General features: G+C 37.3%; 1 protein-coding gene across 1 annotated transcript in view; it reads right to left on the reverse strand.

The window, feature by feature from the left end:
• Positions 1–6,736: 6,736 nt before the first annotated feature.
• scara3 (scavenger receptor class A member 3) overlaps positions 6,737–20,695 on the reverse strand; it is a 23,156-nt gene continuing 9,197 nt past the window's right edge. The window contains exons 2-12 of the mRNA XM_015390242.1: positions 20,202–20,237; positions 17,758–17,802; positions 17,258–17,377; positions 15,562–15,642; positions 13,910–14,028; positions 12,923–13,167; positions 12,518–12,737; positions 10,665–10,753; positions 8,709–8,901; positions 7,535–7,712; positions 6,737–7,460 (exon numbers count right to left, since the gene is read on the reverse strand). Of these exons, the coding sequence (XP_015245728.1) occupies positions 6,976–7,460; positions 7,535–7,712; positions 8,709–8,901; positions 10,665–10,753; positions 12,518–12,737; positions 12,923–13,167; positions 13,910–14,028; positions 15,562–15,642; positions 17,258–17,377; positions 17,758–17,802; positions 20,202–20,237 (1,811 nt within the window). The 3' untranslated portion in view covers positions 6,737–6,975. The remainder of the gene's footprint in view (positions 7,461–7,534; positions 7,713–8,708; positions 8,902–10,664; positions 10,754–12,517; positions 12,738–12,922; positions 13,168–13,909; positions 14,029–15,561; positions 15,643–17,257; positions 17,378–17,757; positions 17,803–20,201; positions 20,238–20,695) is intronic.

A 20,695-nucleotide genomic window follows, 5' to 3' on the forward strand; every position in this document is an offset into this window, starting at 1 on the left:
AAGTACTCTGTCAGCGTGATGCTCCAGGCACCAACTTTGCCTATAACTATTTTTTATAAAGCATTGTTTCATACTATTTACTTCAGCCCCATGTTCCTTAAACATGAACCCTCAAGCACAGTATATCCTGAACACTATCCTGGATTGTGTTATGGTGTAGCATGGCAGTCCAAGACAATAATTGTGAAGATTGTGAATGAAAACTTGAAAAACAAACAGTCCATTTTGCAACTCCCAGGAAAGAGCCAAACGTCCCTAAAAGTAAAGGAATAATATACATAAATACGAGTAAAAAGGACATTTAAAGTGATAGCAGTTTGATTAGTAGTTTGATTAATGGAGAAACCAAATGTTTTGACATTAGAACCTGTACTAAAGTTTCACCCCTGTGGTCACAAAATATCAGTTAATTTTCTCTATTTGCTGACTCACTTCGAAACAGGTGTTATTTCTTCCTCACACAGAGTTGGTTACCTTAGCTTGATTGAAACTCCAGGAATGTTTTTACAGCTGTGTGTGTGTAATGAGCTCTTTGGGGAACTGTCAAAGTAAACGGTTAGCTAATGTCTCAGATCGTATGCTGGTGAAGGTTAGGTAATGTCTTCGTATGCCCCGGCTGTTTTTGCAGCTCTAATAACTGAAATCACACGGCCTGGGGAAAATAAACAACACCTGTCACATTGGTCATTGTAGTGGTATGAAAATGGTCTTGAATCGTTGGATGGACACTGAAACCAGGAAATCAACTTTCAAATTAAATAAGGACTCCAGAAAGACCACTTTTTCAGAAACAAATCAATACCACTGATTTGAACCCCCTTTGCTTTTATTACCGTATTTTCACGACCATAAGGTGCACCGTACTAAAAGGCGCAGTCTCAGTTATGTGTGCCATTACTGTATTTAACACACACATAAAGCGCACCGTATTATAGGGCGCGGGTTTTTAAATACCTCTACTGCGTATTTAAAAATAGAGTGGGAGCAAAACTGAGTATGTTTGTGCTTTATTCATGTATTTATTACAAAGTATTAATCAAACCCATCGAAGTCATCATCCTCTGTTTCTGAATTAAACAGCTGCTCTAAATCAGACATGCCAATTTCCCCTTCTTCGCTGTCAGAGTCACTTTCCGTGCCGGGCGGCTCCTCTGAAATGATGCCGGCTTTTGCGAAAGCTCGAACATAACTTGCCCGGCGCTGCCTTCCACTTTTCGTGAAACTGTGGTCTCCGTCGGTCATCCATTGCTCCCACGGCGCTCGCAGCCTTACTTTGAACGGCCGGTTCACACTGATGTCGAGCGGTTGAAGTTCCTTTGTCAGACCTCCCGGAATAACAGCAAGCACAGCGTTCATTTGTTTCACCTTGTTTTTCATATCGGCTGTGAGATGGGCACGCATGGAGTCACAGATTAACAGTGATGGTGATGCGTGGAAAAAAACCACCTGGTCTCTGTACATACACCTGCCTCAGCCATTCTTTCATCATCTCCTCATCCATCCAGCCCTTTTCATTTGCCTTATTAACGACTCCAGCTGGAAAAGTCTCTTTAGGCAAAGTCTTTCTCTTAAAAATTACCATAGGCTGCAGTTTCTGTCCATTTGCGTGGCAGCCAAGCACAACATACAATTCACGCCCACACTTCCCCCTTTAATGTTCTCATGGTGGTCTCAACAACGTCCACAGTAACAACACATATAGGGCGCGCCGCACATTTTGAGGGAAAAAAAAGCCGTTTATATGCGCTTTATAGTCGTGAAGATACGGTATGTCTTCTTTTCTTTATGCCATAGATTTATTTAGGTAACGAAGACACTCCTTCGAAGTTTGACCCATGAAAACTTAATACCAGCTTATTATTGAAGCTGATCTGTTGACTGCACATCAATAATAAAAAAAATCTCTTTTCATCATATCCAAAAGGTGCCCTACTGAAGTGAAGTCTAATAACTGTAGAGGCTGTTGGAGTACATACAACACATTGCCATGTAAAACAAACCAGATAAAGATGATTAATTTGTGACATGGTGCCTTTTCTTGTTGGAAGTAATCCACGTGCAACTGGGTACACATGTGATAAGAACGTATTAGACATCAGAAGCAATACTCTGGCACTAAGAGGCCCAAAGTACCTCAAGAAAATGTATTCAACACCACTGCACTATTAACACAAGGCAAAACCAAATTCTGACCCTATCATCTAAATTGCTGCAATTCAAACTGAGAACCGCCATTTTTAAAAATCTAATATTGAAAAGTATTTGTTAATCTATATGAACTGCAGAGTTATATTTATGTTGTTGATTGACAGAATTGGGACCCAAAGGATTTTACTGTTCAGCACAGTTCAGTGTCATGAATTATAGCCTACATAGCTTAGCTGTAATGTTGCAGTTGTTTTTCTATCACCTTAACCCAGTCTACCTATTCTCATTTGACCTACCAACAAGGCATTTTTTGTCCTCACAGCACCTGTTTTTTTTAGATATTTTATCCTTTTTGGACCATTCACTACAAACATAAGAGATGTGGGTGAAAATCCCACTAGATCATTTTATAGAATCCTGAAAAAAGCCTTTCTGCCGCAAACAACCAAGATATTTAAATTCCTATCCCATGTCCTTATTTTAAAAATCAGGACATTGTCTCCTAGAGGTCTTTAATTCCTATTGCATTGAGGCACTGATTTGCTGACTACACATCAACAGGTGTGAAAGTAAGTCAGTGTAGAACATTGATTCCCAAAGCTGGGGTCATAAGGTCAGTCAGGGGTACACCCTGGACAGCTCGCCAGTCAATGCAATACACACACTCACACCTAAGGACAATTTAGATTAACTAGCCATTAACCTAACAGTCATGTTTTTGGACTGTGGGAGGAAGCCAGAGTACCCGGAGAGAACCCACGCATGCTCAAGGAGAACATGCAAACTCCATGCAGAAAGACCCAGGAATCAAACCCAGAACCTTCTTGCTGCAAGGCAGCAGTGCTATCCACTGCGTCACTGAGCAGCAGTTATAAGGTCACAGATCAACAAATATGGGTTTTTGAGATACAGTATGGACATTAAAATAAACTATAAATACAATACTGATGAAGGATATCTGTGTGTTTACGGATATTAAATCATCACATAACCAAATACTTTATCTACAGTATTGATGCTGTTATGACCTTTTTACAGTAACTATGGCTTAAAGTTGTTTTTATTGTTATTTTTTGTATTCCAACCAACAGTTTGGGTCATAAGAACATTCTGCTAAAATGTTTGGGGACCACTGGTGTAGAGTATGGTGGTCAGTCAAAGAACTATAAGTATAGTTTTGTGGAAATCTACATACAGTAGGTGATGTAAATCCATTTTATAGACTATTTTTGCATTCCTATCTAATTAGCTTAAGTCAGAAATACTCAATGGAAAAAGATGGCTTGCTTCTTCTACAAGCCACCTGTTGTACATTGGTCTATAAAACATGTGAGGTCAGATTTATTCAAAAGGATATCGGCTCTTCTGTACATGAGAAGCACAGATATAATAGTCACTGGTGAAAGATTTATTATTACTAGCAATGCTTGAATATTTTATTTTCACAAACACAATATAGCATAAAACCAAACAATATGGTTCTGTCTATTACAAACTGGTTGTGAAAAAATGCAAACAATTTACTCTTGAAAAATAAAAAGGTTTGACCCGTCATCTTAAGGCACTTTTCAAGAAACATTTTTGTTGAATCCAGTTGATACTCAAGTTATACTCGACTTAAGAGTATAATTACAAAACTAAGACTTTACTAGTGTTTATGCTAATTCTAAAAGGGATGCAGTTTTGAAGCATAATAGCTCTTATAATATATAGTAAAGAGGTTCCAATTTCACAGCCATTTATAGATTAGTGTCTCTACTTTGTTATAAGATGAGCAGAATATGAATTCTACCATTGTCTAACCGAGCTCCTTAGTGGTCAGACCTGAGTTAAACTGTGATGTAATCCTTTCAAACATGTGGCACTACTGTTTTTCTCTAGCTCCACTAACAGCCAATTACATTGTCTATCTCAGCTCATTCAACTGCAAACACAACTTTAGCTCAGTGATGTAGATATAGACACTGGTCTTGTCTGCAAGTTAGACAGCAAATACAGTTCCCCATTTTTTTTAGCCCCGTTTTCTAAGCCCGAGCAGCTTTGTGTGCGTATGGGCAGAGGTTCTACTTCCCTTCATTAATAATTTCCAAATGGAAAACGGAAATTATGAAGCATTTTTCTTTTGTCAGTGGAAAAAGGTTGCCTGTATTCCTCTGGGTAAATTGTGGCTTGTCAGATGTTCCAGTGAACACACCTAAAGGCAGGGTTTATGCTGGCGCAGCTTAAAGCACCATTCCCCCTCTACATGCTTGATTTTGAGTCGCTGGAGCTGTTTTTAGAGCTTAGGTCAAGGCTGTGCTTTTCACTGTGTAACTGTGAAAGACTTTTTTCTTACTGCTTACTGTATATTCCTCTAAAACCTGACTTGAACACTTCTTCCTGTCTAAGTCAGAAAAAATTAACCAATTTCAGCTGGTTTCCACTTGAAGAACATCAGTTCTTTCCTGCAACATGTTTACTTGTGTTATAGAGAGGATGAGCCAAACTGAACAAAAATAAGTATAAATGCCAGAATACATGTGGGAATAAACTTTTATAGCTAGTGACAGGTTTTGCTGCAGCAGAAAAAATGTAAATATTTGAGGAAGATTTTGGTTCTTGATATTCAACATATCTTGTCAAGTCAGTACTACAAAAAAAAAGAAGGTAAAATGCTTTAGAAACATAATCCAAGGGGGGAAGGAAAGTCTTTCACAACAAGTTACTAATTATCTTAACTCCCACATCTGTTTTAAGGTTTGTAGAAATGTAAGAATTTCACTGGATCATAAATCAAATTATTAAAAGGCGACACTGTACATTTTCAAACTGAAAGTACACCATGGGCCACATTTTTCAGTGTATGCAGTAAGTTACAACAACAAAATTAATTTAGAAAGCCAGAGCCTAAAGGAAGGGTTGACATGTGCTTTGGATTATTAACAAGAACAACTCGTGGACCAATGCTGACAAAACAAAAACATTTTAAAAAGAGTATTTATTGAAGTTCAAAGCAAACCGGTTGCATTTCATTACAACAATATATTCAATATAAAATTCATGTTTTAAATTTTTTAAACTTGCTCTAAGCTATTAATGAATATAAACAAAATCCAGACGTTTTACAAGATCATATGTAATGTTAATTGATACTTGAATGTTTGTCTCATTACAAATTTACAAAAAATACATATTCATTACAGTTTTACCTTTATATGTTTAAATGTTATAAGAGTTGTAAATCTGCCACCAAATTAAGGAATCATCCTTATATCATTAAGGAATCCTGAAAATTGTAGGTGATTTATTGATATCTCTACATTTCAGAAAAGAGTTTGATAGTACAATTCCTCCTTATAATCATTGTTTATTTGTCTGTCAGTAATCAAATTATTATAAAATAAACAGAATCTTCATCTAGGATGGTTCATTTGTGTTCTGGTGGGTTTCCAGCTTGGAGGTACATCTTTGGGAAAAAATAGAGGAACCCATGAGGATTTTTGCTGTTTGTTTAAAAAAATCTAAACAACACTTGCTTTGCATAAGATTTCCCAAACTTTCATTACAAGGTTAAAGACATTTGTGAGACTTGCTACTAATTGCTGTGTTGTTTGTCACTAGCAGGGTCTAAGCACCTAGTAAATGCATTTAGTAAGTCGAAAACACTGGAAAACGATCTAGTATTTTCTTTTTCACACCAAAAGTGCCTCCAGTTTTTATAGGAAACTTTATTGTAAATGAAATTGGTCTTTAAACTTAAATTTTATTTGGTTTAACAACTGTTTACCTTGTAAGCTTTTCATTCAATTTTGTGTTTTCAGGAAGACAAATATCACCTGCCCAACCATTGTGAATTGGAATCAAAATTCAAAGCAATATTTTTCATACCTAAAAAAGGTCTGCTATCTGGTGTTCACATGAGAAAGTCTCCTTTATTGAACTCTAGACACTGGAGAAATTTACCTCTGCATTTAACCCATCACTTTGGGGAGCAGTGGGGCTGCCACCATCACTTGGGAGCAGTGTGGGTTTAAGGGTCTTGCTGGGTACTTGCAATCTTATCAGAGCACAAGTTAGTTGCAGAAATAGCTGTAAGGGCCATCGGATAGCATCTCCTGACCTTGAGAAGACAGTTTTTTTTTTATCAATTAATCATCAGTTTCCCATCACTTGCTCTGCACTGTAAAACAAATATATGACATATCTTAAAAGCAAGAAAGCAGAATAAACATTATTAGTTCACTTTCCTCATTCACTGGTCACTTGATAAGGATGTCTTCAGAGTACCAGCTCTAAAATCCTTATTTAAATTCCACTTTTTAGAATTGATAAAGTGCTACAAAATGTATTTTTTCTCTTTGTATAGTTTTTATCCTAAAGCGATTAAAGTCTAGTTGCTCTTTTCAAATGTATGGTTACCATTCTACCTTTAGAGGCTTTTTTTGTTTAACAAACCCATAGTCACATTGTTTTTCTACAGCCTATTCTAAAATAAAGACCTGCTAATATTATTTATTCATGAGAAAATTTGGTTGATATACACGTGCTGTGTGAATGTAAGTGTAAAAAGTTCAAAACATATATTTATAATTTTTCTTTCAGAATACTTGCATTTATGATTATTTAACTGCTCAGTCAATAAAAGGCTGCTTTGGCTTTCATTATCTTATTTATCATACCCATGCCTTCCATCCTGCAGCTGGTCTACTGTAGTTTTAAGAAGTTCTGATGACTTCACACAATCCAACAAATGTATAAATGTCTTCTGTTGAAACCAGGATTTTGGTTCTTCACTCAATATTCCACAGCTTTTTAGTATGAAAAAACCCCCCATCAAATTAGTCTTCTCTACTGTCTCTTGGCTCCTGCAGCAGTTGTCATTGGTTGCTGCTGAGGGCCGTCATGCCTGTACGGTAACCCAGGAGGTCCAGGTGGGCCTGCTGGCCCAGGTGGACCTGCTGGCCCAGGTTTTCCTCTTGGTCCTGCAGGCCCAGTGATGCCGGGTAATCCTACTTGGCCTTGGATCCCTGAAGGTCCTTGAGTCCCAGGTAGGCCATCAATACCAGCGGGACCCATATCCCCTTTCTGACCCCTTTGCCCCTTGGGGCCTTGTAGACCAATTGACCCTTTTGTTCCATTTATGCCAGGGGGCCCTCTGGCCCCACTGGGGCCCGGTGGACCTGATGTTCCCTTGGGACCAAGAGAACCCTTCACACCCATGGGGCCGCGACTTCCTATAGGGCCCCTGTCCCCTTTACTGCCAGTAAGTCCCATAGGTCCTTTTGGACCACTCTCACCACGGTTTCCTTTTGGGCCAGGAGGCCCAGGAGCACCTATTAATGAAAAATTTGGTTATTATAAAATAATTATTTTGGAGCAACAATATTTGTATCAAAAACATATTTACCTTTAAGAATAGTGAAATTGTTTATGAGTTTATTATGATGAACATCAACCAACTTCATCTCCTCCATCACCATTGATAGGTTCCTCACGTCCATATCTAAGCGAACATTCAGCAGCGTGTGCTGTTGCTTCAGAGTGCTGGCCAAGTTAAGGAGCAAGAAAACTGTGGTGTTCATGTTCTGCAAGAAGAAGACCACATATAACGGTTAACAGAAAATAAATAGAGCAATATTTTTAAATTAATTAGATAAAACCAGAATAAAACCTCAGAATATGTTTTAAAAGAAATACAAGCTCTTTTTCTTAACTGCTATATTTGATACACCAAATTCTCATGTTTGCATTTTTTGCAGTTGTTGCTGCTTTTAACCATCTCTTTTGCAAGATATATTTTTCAAAGAAAGTGTACCTAATCTGGAGCTTACACAAATTTCTGTATGGACTCACTGTGCTAATATTCTAGTACTGATCCCTGTGGAGTACCAAAGGGGTCAGTACTAGGACCAATTATCTTTACTATGTATATATATGCTCCCAATCAGTAGAATTATTAGGCAGCATTGGATTAATTTCTACTAATAATTACTATTGTAATTCTTTATTATCAGGAAGTTCACAAACTGTAGTTAAAAGTCTTCATCTGATCCAAAATGCTGCAGCCAGAGTTCTGATAAAATTAAAAAGAGAGGTCATATCTCTCCTATCCTGGCTTCTCTACATTGGCTTCCTGTTAAATCCAGAATAGAATTTAAAATCCTCTGATATGGGAGCTGGCTCGGAGCTCCTCTGCCTGGCTGTGTTTCCTGGACGGGGCTACCTTTTAAATTTGTCTTTGGTATCTCTGCCTCTGTCTCCTTGAACCACAGTCAGCCTCGGCAGATGGCCATTTACACTGAGCCTGGTTCTGCTGGAGGTTTCTTCCTGTTAAAAGGGTGTTTTTCCTCTCCACCGTCAATACAAGCATGCTTAGTGTGAGGGATTGCCTTCGAGTCAATGAGTCAATGTAATTAACTGTTTTTCTTTCGATAGAAAACGTTCAATCAATTTGACAGTATGATCTGGTGAACTGCAAAGTTACTTGAGATGATGTGTTGTGAATTGGCGATATATAAATAAACTGAATTGAATTAATAATTTTTCTCTGAAGTTAATAATATTTTTCATATTCTCAGAACCTGTAAGTCCTCAGTGTGTCTTCCCAGGCGAGTCTTGCAGGAGGAGCTCTCAACATTTATATACTTGTACATGCTCTGAACGTGGAAGACAGTGGCATTGATGCTTGAAGCGATGGTGTCAATTTCCATCTTGATGGAGTTCAGACGCCCATCTAAGGCTGAAAATCGTTCACCTGTTCGATTCTCATAATACCTAAAAGAAAAAAAAGTTTACATTTAATCTAAAGGGATCAAAGTAATTTTCCAAAAGTGTGCATATACATTTAACAATACATATATTCTGGGGGTAAAACTCTCTCAGGACTCATATTTAGTTTACAATTTGACACTGATAAATCCATAGTCTACGAAGCCTAGGCAAAATTTCAACTAAAGAAAATAAATTACTTGTCTCATCATCAGATGAGAACCAATCAGCTTTAAACCACACCTCCACGAAGCCCAATCAGCATCCAGAGTTCATCTTAAAAGGTCTTCAAATCTACTACTCAGTCTGCTACCCAGCCAGGCGCAAGCAGTGGTTGTGCTATGTCTGATTTTTACTCAGATGACCCTTATTCAACCCACCTCTATCCCCTTCTCCACCATCGTAGCTAAAATCCATCTGGCTTTTACATGGTGCTTCTTCAACCTTGTCCCTATCAGAGTGTAATTCCTCCCAGACTCTTACTGCATTCCCCATCACATCTCAATTGGTCCGGCAGAAGAATTTACATAATTTTGAGCCTGGTTCTGCCAGAGGTTTCTTTCCAAAGGGGAGATTTTTCCTTTCCACTGTCACTTAATGCTTGCTCATCATGGACAGGTTCATGCAAATCTGAGTTTATCCAAGATGGATATCTATCTTCCGGGTCCCGAGTGAAGCACTAGTATCAGCTCACTTGGTCTACTGGATCTAACTAATACAGCTCAAGCAGAACATCTCGCCAACCAGCAGTCTATGGCCTGAACCAACTTCATCTATCTCCACTCCACCCCCAGTTTCAGGCCTGGGGGGAAAAATCCCTGTTCTCTTACACCTGCTTATGCATATTAACATAAAATTCAGCGCTAATGTTTCCTGCCAAGGTCTGAGCACCAGTCTTTAAAAAATTGTGTCAATGAAATTATTTTAATTGTCTTTTTCTTTCTGTGTGAGTGTTTCAAATTGAAATATAATGGCTGCAATTGCCAGGGTTCCCGTGTGTGTGTGTTTGAGAGCGAGTGATGCATCTTCTCCTGAGAGGATCTTTGTGGAGTACCTGGGCTGCCTACACAGGTGGAGCTTGTCAGCTTCATCAGAGTGCTGGGATCAAAAGTGCAGCAGAGCCTTCACTCAGTGCTGGATGATTAACATGTAATCTTTCTGACCATCTCTTGTTGAACCCTTTTCTAGTAGTTTGATTATCTCTAGTGAACTTGCCTGAAGTTGCTCAATCCCTGTCCTTGTTGTCTCTAGGTTTTCTCACCATAGGTTTCATAGGGTTGAGTTCACCGACTCACCTTTCAGGGTATTTACCAGCAAGTCACCTGCCTGACCGCTCCACCTGCAATCATTTCCAACCCAGCTCCATCAAAACTCTGTAATCCCATCCATCTCGCACTATCAGAGGTAAACCATCAACCTCCCCACACGGGACCCAGACCATCTTCCCTCCACGGCCCGCTCAAAGTTTTCAGAAGTGAGCTCTGTTTCTTCAAATTCCCTATCCAAGGTTTCTGGCCACAACTATTTTCTCTCTCATTCCAGACGCCACCGTTCATGGAACCTCCTCACACTCCTGAAAGAACTTGAACTGTCTGTTTCTCATTGTTTGGTCAAATCTTTTTTTCCCATTTTAACTGAGTTGATTCTACATGTGGATCAGAAGATTAAACCTGAACATGACAGTAATATGAAATAAATTATGACATAGAAGATATTAAATGTTTAGCTGATATTAAGTTTAGCTGATAAAATGTGTTTGTGCATGTCACCTGGAGTGATACTGAAGATCATGCATGTTTTCTTCGTTTTCATCCATGAGAGTTGTTACATTGTCGATTTGCATCTGGAGGTTCAGAACCTGCAGGAATCGATCAAACAGTTTTTGTTTTACAACCTGGAAGTAACCTATTTTCGAGGGGAAAAACTACTTCACATTGTTGCCTCTCTTATAATTATTCTTTGCACCTTTCACAATACAATTCTAGATCATACGTAGAATGTATTGATACCAGGGAAGTAATGTGCTTCACTTGTTTTACCTAAACCAAAGATGGACTTTACTTTTTTTTCATGTGGCGCAATATGCCTCACATTCTCACTTTTTGCAGGTGCTAAATATATATATATTATAGCTTGTAACCAAGCTATTGATAAAGTCTTTATTCTGTTGAACAAGAATGAACTAAAGCACTGGCCCAGAAATAAAGGAAAACTACCATGTAAGCTCAGAGTTCTTCTGTCTTGCATATTTTTCCTTTTATTAAAGCCTCAAAATGATTGCGTCATTAGCGTTTTATTAGATTCAGATTTGACACACTATTTCTAAATTTGACTCTGCTTTCCCATCCATCTGCATCCAGGCAGCAGGGTTCTTAAAAGGCACCTACTATGTCTCCTTTTAAACAAGTTAGTATATATCTTTGGGCTATACTGTACAAAACATAAGATTTCACTTCTTGCATTCCACCTTGAGCTTTTTTCAGAATTTCCTGTTTTAGGACTCTGTTACTTTTATGCAGTATGCTGTAGCCAATGTTTACCCAAACTCAATGTTTACAATTGCACTTTATGCACTTTGAATCTAAGTCTAAGTCATGCAGTTGAAAATTACTTCAAACAGATGGACAATGGTATAACCGTACATCTTTAGCCGGATGCAGCAAATAAATATTATATTTTTAACGTTAGCTTGTGCTGAATTATACATTTCCAAACAACAATGCCAGACTGATTGAAAACACACAAGAAAATGATTAACTAATGTTGGTTTGTGGGGACAGGGGGCAATAGAACTTTCCTTAAAAGTTCTTTTGGCAAACAAAAAATGTTTTTTTTCCTTTTCAGCAGCCATTGCATAACACATACATCAGGAAAACCAGCTAATTAAACATGTTCCTCTTCTAATAATAATATGGGTGGCGCTCAACTTTGGTTGGAAGGTAACATGCTGAGACATCAAAACTTTTATTTATAATAGGTTCCCTTTAGGCAAAATATGGCAGAACAGGAACAACTTAACAATGTTGCAGCTGCAGCTCTGAGCCAATAGGGAAGGTGGGTTGGTTTAGTAATGGTTGACCTGTGAGGGTAAGGCAATTTAATGGATCACTGGTTATATGTAGTGATGATGGGCAGTCTTGTGTGAACGGCTGGCTGTGTGTGGTGCGGCCAAACAAAACTGTGAGACCGTTGCGTTGTTAACATTTGATGTGGATAAATTCTCTCCACTGACACACAGAGCTCATGTCCACAGAGGCAGAATAAATCATTGGACTTGGTAGAGTCATGGAGCAGTGAACAGGTCATCTGTACATGCCATGCTCAGCTTTATACAATATATTATTTATAAATAACTGGTTGTTAGAGACACTTGAAACTCATTTTAATTTACTTTAAAAATGCTGCTACTTCTATAGTTTGTCCGAATTAAACTAAGGAAGTAGGAAATAAAGAAAAATGACCAAAAATGTGAGTAAAAAAATTTTAAAAAGAGGTGCAACTTTGCATTATGGTACTGCAGACACACATGAGTAAAATAAATGAGATCTTTTCCTCAAAGCAATCATGTCTTCAAACCATTTTCCTTCAGAAATGTACCTGCTTACTTTAAATCTGGTCTTACCTGGTGCGTGAGGTCGTAGATCACCTCAGAGGACATGGCCATTCTTTGCTGATCTATTATGATGCTGCTCTGAAGGGAACGCATTGTTTGAGCGGTGCTGCTGGTGTTGGATTTGATTGCGCTCAAAACGTGACTGTAGTTTTGCCAGTCGCTACTCAATTTCTGGAGGACAGCAGTCTCATCATCTGCTTTTTTTTGGAGGGTATCTATCCACATTGCGCTGATCAAGGGAGAGAGTAAAAAACATGAAACATTAAAGTTTATTTTAGTCTTTCAGGAATGTGTCAGCATATACATGGAAAAAGAGAGCTGTACAGTAGCTTTCAAAGAGCTCTAAATTCCACAGTAGAAAATGTAGATATAAGATATATGCTTTTCCTCCTCCTCTCTCTGCTATTTAATCACCTTATTGCTACCGTTGTGTTAACTTGTTGTGCCATTGCTTTTATATCGTACTGATCCTCGGTCAGAGTTTTCATCTTCTCCTCTGTTTCATCAATCACCTCCTTCCAACCTTGGACCTGATTGGTTAGTCTCTCCAGAGACTGGTTGAGGAGTTTCAGAGACATCAGATGGTTTTGGACTTGCCGTGTCATCTGGTTGCTCGTTGCTTTTATGGTAGTCTGCGTTTGGGAAGCCTGATCCAGTGACTGGGTAGTTCAGAAATCAAAAAGGTCAGACTCATATGTTGTAGTTTCAGTTGTTTCCTGCTTTCATGTATTTGATGCATTTAAAAGTTTATATTTAGGTTTAAAGGTATAGTGTAGGATGCTCTTTTTCTGGGTGGATCATTAAAAGAAGTGGTCCTCCTAAAGAGGGGGGAGTGGCAGCAAAGTGGTTATAGGGCATAGAGCTTGGAATCCTGAGGTTCTGAGTTCAAGCCCCACGAACACAGACTGCCACTCTTGGTCTCTGAGCAAGACGCTCAATCCCCGAATGCTCCCCTGCACCCCCTATGATGGCAGACCACTGCTCCCCAAGGGGATGCGTTAAATGCATTTCCCAGGTTTCTCCAGTGCAAGATCAATAAAATTAAATTATTATTTTTAATTGTCAACCATTCTATTAATATGTTTACGTAAGGTCATCCTATGTGCTTGTCCCCGTTTTCACTTGGTGAGTCTGACATAGTGAAAAAATTGCAAATTGCCTTTTGGACAGTAAGCCTGTATCAGCGATGCAAACAGCAACTTTTAGTGAACGGGGGGGAAATGGGCTCTCGCACACATTTAATAGGCAATCCCTCTTGGGAGCAGCTACAGGGTTGTCCGTGTGCATTTTTTTATTTTTTATTTTTTTATTTGCGAAAATCCTCCACTATACCTTTAAATAGCAGTTGAAACAAAATGTTAAAGCTTTAGCACTTTAAATTTGGTTTCAGAAATGTCATACCAGCTCTTGACCCAAAATCATCTTCTGGATTTCTCCAAATTCTCTCTTTAGCCTGTTGATCTCTTCAGTGTAAATTGAGACATCCAGGCATTCTGAACTGTTGGACACAGAGCTCAGATCTGAGACATGGAGAGAAGAAAGGAGATGAGAGGGGAAGAGTCAAGAGGAAAGAACAGTAACAGCACTTCCTAAGTGGACTTGAATTGGATTGTTCACATTTTAATTGACTAATTTAGAGGTTTTTATAATGTCATTAACCCTCATGATTATGTAAAAAATCTACTCTAGGGTTTCCACAAACTTTAAAATCTAAACTATTAAGTTATGAATTATGAAGAATTGTGTATTTTAATTGAAGGCAAAGACTGCAACTAAAACTAGACAATAAATGTATATATATATATATATATACATTTTTTTAAATGCACTGGAGCCTAGAGCATCTTTCTTAGAAAACAGTCAAGTTGTATAGACTCTGTAAGATCGACCGCACTCTTTCCTGCTGAAATTTAAGCTTATAGAAATGTGCATTTCTTCTTTGAGATAAATACAGTGAAATTACAACTGATTTTTGAAGTCATGTAAAATAGAAATAGAAAACATGATCTTGTTATTCAGTTATATTATTATTAGTTCAGTTTTTCTCAGTTGCTTTGATGCGTTTTTCACATCACTTGTAACATTTGCTCATGTGGTGGAATATTTTCATCCACTATTATTTACACCCTGTTTGAATAAAGATTTTTCACATTATCCATATTTTGTCTTAAGATTAGTTGAGTTCTGTCCTCTAGCATCTTTTTAAATTTTTCCCTATTGATTGTGTTTAAGGAGAGAAGATTTCCATTCTAGTTCTGCGCCAAAACCAGCTAAGAAGGAATGGTGTACGCAAGAGACAACTGACTGTCTCCTCCTCTTCTGTGACGTATAAAATTTTGTGCACATCGTCCTTTGAGGCTTTTTGCCTCTCTAAGAGCAGAAGCCTGCAAGCACTTTAGGACTTTGAATAAACCTGCAAAGACATAGATCGACCTGTCTCTGTTTTAATGAATGGTTTTCTCTCTCTCTCTCTTTGATAAATACAAATTTCACAACACACATCAGTTAGTTCAACTTTTAAAATATTTTCAATAATTTATACACATCATAGCAGCAGTTTCTCATCCCTTCCAACAAATTGCAAATGTCTTTGGACATGCAAAATTTGTTTTCATACAACTATGACATTATTTTTAGTTTATCTTGTGTCATTCAAAATGCACAGGAAAATTATCTAAAAATAAGTAAAAATTTCTTAAATTAAATGTATTTACCCTTAATTTGAGTAGATAAATGAGGTGGTTTGCCACTTGAATTAATATTTTTACTCTTAAAATAAGATAAATTAGATAAAATGCACTTGAAATGAGACATTACAAGTGTATTTTCTTATTTTAAACGTAAATTGACTTGTTCCATTGGCAAAATGTCACTTTTACCTCCTCAATCCAAGAACAAATGCACATATTTTAAGAAAAAATTACTTATCTAGATTTAGATTTTTTTCCAGTGTGAAGTCTTCTCCTGAATGCTCACTGTTTTATAACTTGAGTCATCAAATCCTGAAATGTTAAACCTATCAATATTAGCTGTCATAAAACTTGATAAATTACCCTCTATTCCTTCTTGAACCTTTGTGATCTTCTTATTATACGCTGCTTCCTCTTCAGACAAATTATCCACCTTTTTGAACACTGAAGACAGAGAAAAAAGCATGTTTAAGTGAGGGACTGAGAGTTATGCAGTTAGATCGAAAGATTTAAATTTCCAAAATGAAGAAACTCTCAGTTTTAATGTTCTCAGGAAATGAGTACAACTTTTGGGAAGAACACAGAAAGTTTTAATTTAGCAGAAAACAACAAAACACATTAAGTTTTCATTAACTTACAAAACATGGGAAAATTATTGTTTTACCAGCTGGCCAGGTCTTGAACCCTGAAATATTTCCCAAGAGAGCATTAATAGTTTAGTGGGTGTGATACTCTTGTGTGCATAAGTTTACATGAGGGACAATGCAATGGTGTGTGGTGTATATTTTCAAGCTTTTTCGTCCATTCAAGCTCTGACCCAGGGGACTGATGGAGGTGTAATAGGAAGCTTGCATAAATAAGGATACATTCTTCCACATGTCCAGCACATACCATTTGTCACTTTTTAGTTACAATAAAAATCAAGGTGTGATGATACAATAATCAGGGCTAATGCTGCAGAAAAGTTTGCAGAAAGTGACTCTAGTAGACATATGAACATATTTCTTTCATTTAACTAACATTCTATTTAGAATGTTTTTACTTTTCACACACTCACTATATAGTGATACATAAAACATGAATGATGATAAGCCCAGAATAAAGGTTTTGTTACATTTTGTATATTCATTTTTTTCTTCATCATATTGTGTTAAAATTATACGATCATTATTAATTCCCCTGACCCACTTCAACTTGGCTGATCTAGCTGAAATTTTGCATGTGTAATCATTTAATTCTCCATTGATTTGTTGGCAAATTACAGCTCTGAACTAATTTTGGTTTTTGATTTACAGGTGTTTAAACTGAGTCAACTCTGAAATGGAGCAATTTGAGTGTTGAGCAGTGATCCGGTAATTGTATTTGAAAGGATGCACACCATGGGAAACTTTTGATGAAATGAAGGTTACTTATGGTGATGATGCCCCATCATATGGCCTCACAAGGCAATATGAGGCCATACAAAACACTGCTTGAAGATGAATCAGTTTTTATCTTTGTAAGTCAGGAAATAACTCTGATAATCAATTTAAAGACAGTTTCTAAGATTAGTTGAAAACCACAGTCGAAGAAATAGACAAAAATGTTCAATCTGATCTACGACTTTTGAGTCAACTGCAAAACTTTAAAGAATTTGTATAGTTTGATCAAATATTTTCAAAGGAAATACCCACAAACAATATTTTACTCTAAACAAAGCCAAATATCATTATAATCTGAATCAATCTGGATGGCTGATTTTATTTTAAGCTGGCTTTCCTCACAGGTCTGAGATCTTTCACTGCCTGAAAACCTACAGATCTATGGTGCTTAGCTGCAGCTACGGTGGTCCAAATATTAAAAAAAACATCTGCCAGTGCTGAGTGGCTGTCTGGTAAAAAGGCACCAGGCATGAAAAGAGACTCAATCTCAGAAAATCTAGGCAGCTTGTGCCTTTTTAAAACAAATACCAGCAATAATGAAATAAATGAAACAAGACAGTGTCTGTACAGCGATAGAGGATGGTATATATTGTGTGAAAAAATGAAAATTAAAAAAGTTAATTTAAAACAGAGCTCACCAAGTGATGCCAGCACTGCAACAGTTATGATGAGAAAAGCAACAAAACCATAAAGAACTTTGACAGCCAGCTGGAGAGAGTGGCTCTGCTGACATCTCATACAGCCAACTCTTGAGCGACCTAAAGACACACAAAGGTTAGGTGAATGGAGGTCTTTCTGTTAATAAACAAACTCAAATGAGTTTCCTCCATTCTATATCTTAACTAGGAGGCTGTTGAGTAGAATGAGGGCTTATTTCAAGTTTTCGTTTGGTTTGTACTGTATGTAAAACCTTTGCAGGGTGCTGTTTCTGTGATTGTTGTTTGAGTCTACCCTCTCCTTCTGCCCTCTGATTGGACATATTTTGCCCAGTTGACAAATATATATACCTCTCAAGAACTGCAGCATTATTTTTTTTTCTCGTTAGTAAATCCATTTCTACAGTCTACCTTTAGATCACTCACTGTTTTAATTATAGTAACATTATTTTAAGATTTTCAAAGATGCTTCTGAGCCTCACCTCTGAATGAAGGTATCTCCTCTTCCTCTCCCATAAAGTCCTCATCTGAGCAGTGAAAAAATGTAGATAGCACAGCTTTAGATCGTAATGCTTTATCATTGAAAATACAGACAATCCCTTACAAAAACTGNTAGATAGCACAGCTTTAGATCGTAATGCTTTATCATTGAAAATACAGACAATCCCTTACAAAAACTGAGCAAGAAGAAAGCACCCTCATGCCTTTATTGTTTTCACACTATTTTAATGTTATAGTCTTGGTCCTGTTATGTTTTCTTTTGTGTATTCTGTTTTACTTTGTTCCATATTTTCTAGTTTTTGTGGTTTCATTCTTATTTTGTTGTGTTTTCTGGTTATTTTCAGTTTTCAGGGTTTTTTTTGTTGCCCTCTGCTGCCCTTTTAAGTTCTCCTTTTTTCCGTTGCTCCTTTCTTGTTTCTGCTCTGCTCACACCTGCTCCCAATCTGCTCGTTAGCTTTTCCTTTGTTTCAGTCTCCCATAAATACTCTCTCTGTGCCGTTCTTCAGTGCTGGTTCCTCGTCAAACTTCCTCCAACTCCGTCTCTCTGAGCCCTCCTGCTTGTGATAGTGATCCCCCTGATGTCTCCATGCTTTCTGGTTCATTTTGACTTTGTTTTCATTTTTGGATTCCTGGTTTCCTGTTTGTTTGGACTTTGTTTTTTTATATTAGGATTTTGGATTTCCCGCTTCTGTATTAAGTTTACCATTTCATTAAATCATCAAGAAATTCTCCTTTGCCTCTGCATTTGGGTCAACAAACCATAACCAAATCCTGACAGTTAAGTCATGATTTATTGTAAAACAGATTCACAAAATACTCTTTACTATAGATAGTATATTTAGATATTTTATATAAATTGTTTAAATTGAATGTACAAATTAAAAAAATGAGACATGCCAATATATTCACAACAATGACGTAGCTTAGTATTCTATTTTAGTATCTTTAGCTGCGGTCCTCTTGGGTGTGTGTTTTACAAGTCCTGGACTACATTTTAGATATTCCCAATCTCAAGGTCATTTAAGTCGGATGGCCAGTGTCAGTAAACAGCCAGTTTTATGTCTTTCCAAAGATGAAAAGTTGGATTTTAGTCGTGTCTTGTTTTGCCAATGTAGCTCTGGGAGATTGTGTCCCAGAGCTATTTAATAGCCCTACTTTACAAGTAGACCAATATGACTGTCACTATAAGGTTCTGCTTAGCAATTATGTACTTACCAACTGGTTAAAATGTTTAAGGACATTTATTTCGCTCCTAAAGCCACCCATGATCTTATCTTTATGCTTTAGGTATTTTTCTTGTTGGAAAATAAATAACATCCCTGGACTGTTTTCTACGGTAGGTTTTTGTACTGGTAATAGATTTCCGTCATAGTTGCCTGCTGTTGTCATCTTGACATCTATGCAGATCAGTCAATATGTTCCTGTTAAGCAGTGTCCTTTTTAGTTACAGGCACACAGCTTAGAGTTCAGGCCAAATGAAGAAGAGAAGTGAATTTTGTACCTCCTTCTCTGATATTCTCTAAAGTGTTTTTTGTTTTTTCTTTTCAAAATTTCTACTAAGTGCCATGTCTGTTTTGCCACTTCGCTCAGGCCTAACTAATGCTGTATATTAGGAATGGTTGACCATCTGGATTTTACTTCATAAGATAACTTTTCTTCACAAGATAGCTTCCCTATCAGCATTTGGTTAGTGATTAGGTCAATGACAGANTGACCATGCAGTAATATCTTGGGATGTTACCAATTATTAGAAACTTTTTCCATTTCCAATTATTAATTATCATGTTTTTCAGGACTCTAATATTATATATATATATATATATATATATCTCCCAGCCAATATTTTTGGATATTAGAGTAATTTTAGAGTGACAATTTCCCGAATTCTATTTCTATGTCAGCATTAGGCAATACATGCATGCATTTGCTGGTTCATTAGTGCGTTCAGCAGCCATACCTAAGATGATGTGAGGCCCATGCATTGCTCCTCCCTGTATTCTTAAGGTTTTGTTTCATTTGTTAGTAAACGTTTCTTTTTTTCAATTGATATTTGTGATAAATGTGGGATTTTTGTTAATAGATGGGGGAAACAAAAGCAGCATCAGCTTCAAGAATGAGCCTCAAACAAGTCAGGAAAACAAATAGGGTGTCGATTAGACTGATGCCAAAATAATCGACATCTTAAAAAAAAAATATTTTTTATCTCTGCTTAATACTGCTATAACAATTTCCACATCCTTCCCCAGCTTTGAAACCATCGCAATGTCTAAGGTCAATACATGGTCCAAACAGCTGTAAGACTGAGCTGTATCAAAGCAGAAATTATCAATGTTGAATTTCTGCTCTAAAATCATTTTTTTTGGGGGGGGACAAAGAAATTGTCAGTTTAGATTTCTGAGTTCTTGTTGCTATTTACATTCTTTACCTTTGAATAGCTGGTTTTCATATCCACCATTGTTGTCTGCAGAACAGAGACAAAAACAAACACAACACATGTTAAAAAATGAAGTTGAGACCACTATTTTTTTTTTCAACCTCCAACCACATAATTAGTTCTATCATAAACCACACCAGAGCAGCTGCCTCCTCATGTCTCTCTATTATAACCCAGCATGTGACCCCAGCCTTGTTTTCCCCGGCTGAAATGTTTTCTGCGAGCTTTTCCCACTCAGCAGAAAGCAGGAAAGCAGCTGTTATGTGTGTTGATTCTTTTGGGACACTTGCGTGTCTTTAGAGCCTGAGGAGGCTGTCATCATAACTATTGCGAAAAACCACAAGGCCTAATAAACCACATAGTCACTTTTTATTAGAGGGTTCCAAAACAGAACTGACTTCAAATTTTAGTAGCTGTAGACTTTATCAATGTGAACAACTGGAGACCATCCAGCTCCTCACCTGAGGCTGTGACGGTGCAAAACC

The sequence above is a fragment of the Cyprinodon variegatus genome, unplaced genomic scaffold, assembly GCF_000732505.1.
Source record: "Cyprinodon variegatus isolate N-32 unplaced genomic scaffold, C_variegatus-1.0 Scaffold489, whole genome shotgun sequence".
In the NCBI taxonomy this organism is placed as follows: domain Eukaryota; kingdom Metazoa; phylum Chordata; class Actinopteri; order Cyprinodontiformes; family Cyprinodontidae; genus Cyprinodon; species Cyprinodon variegatus.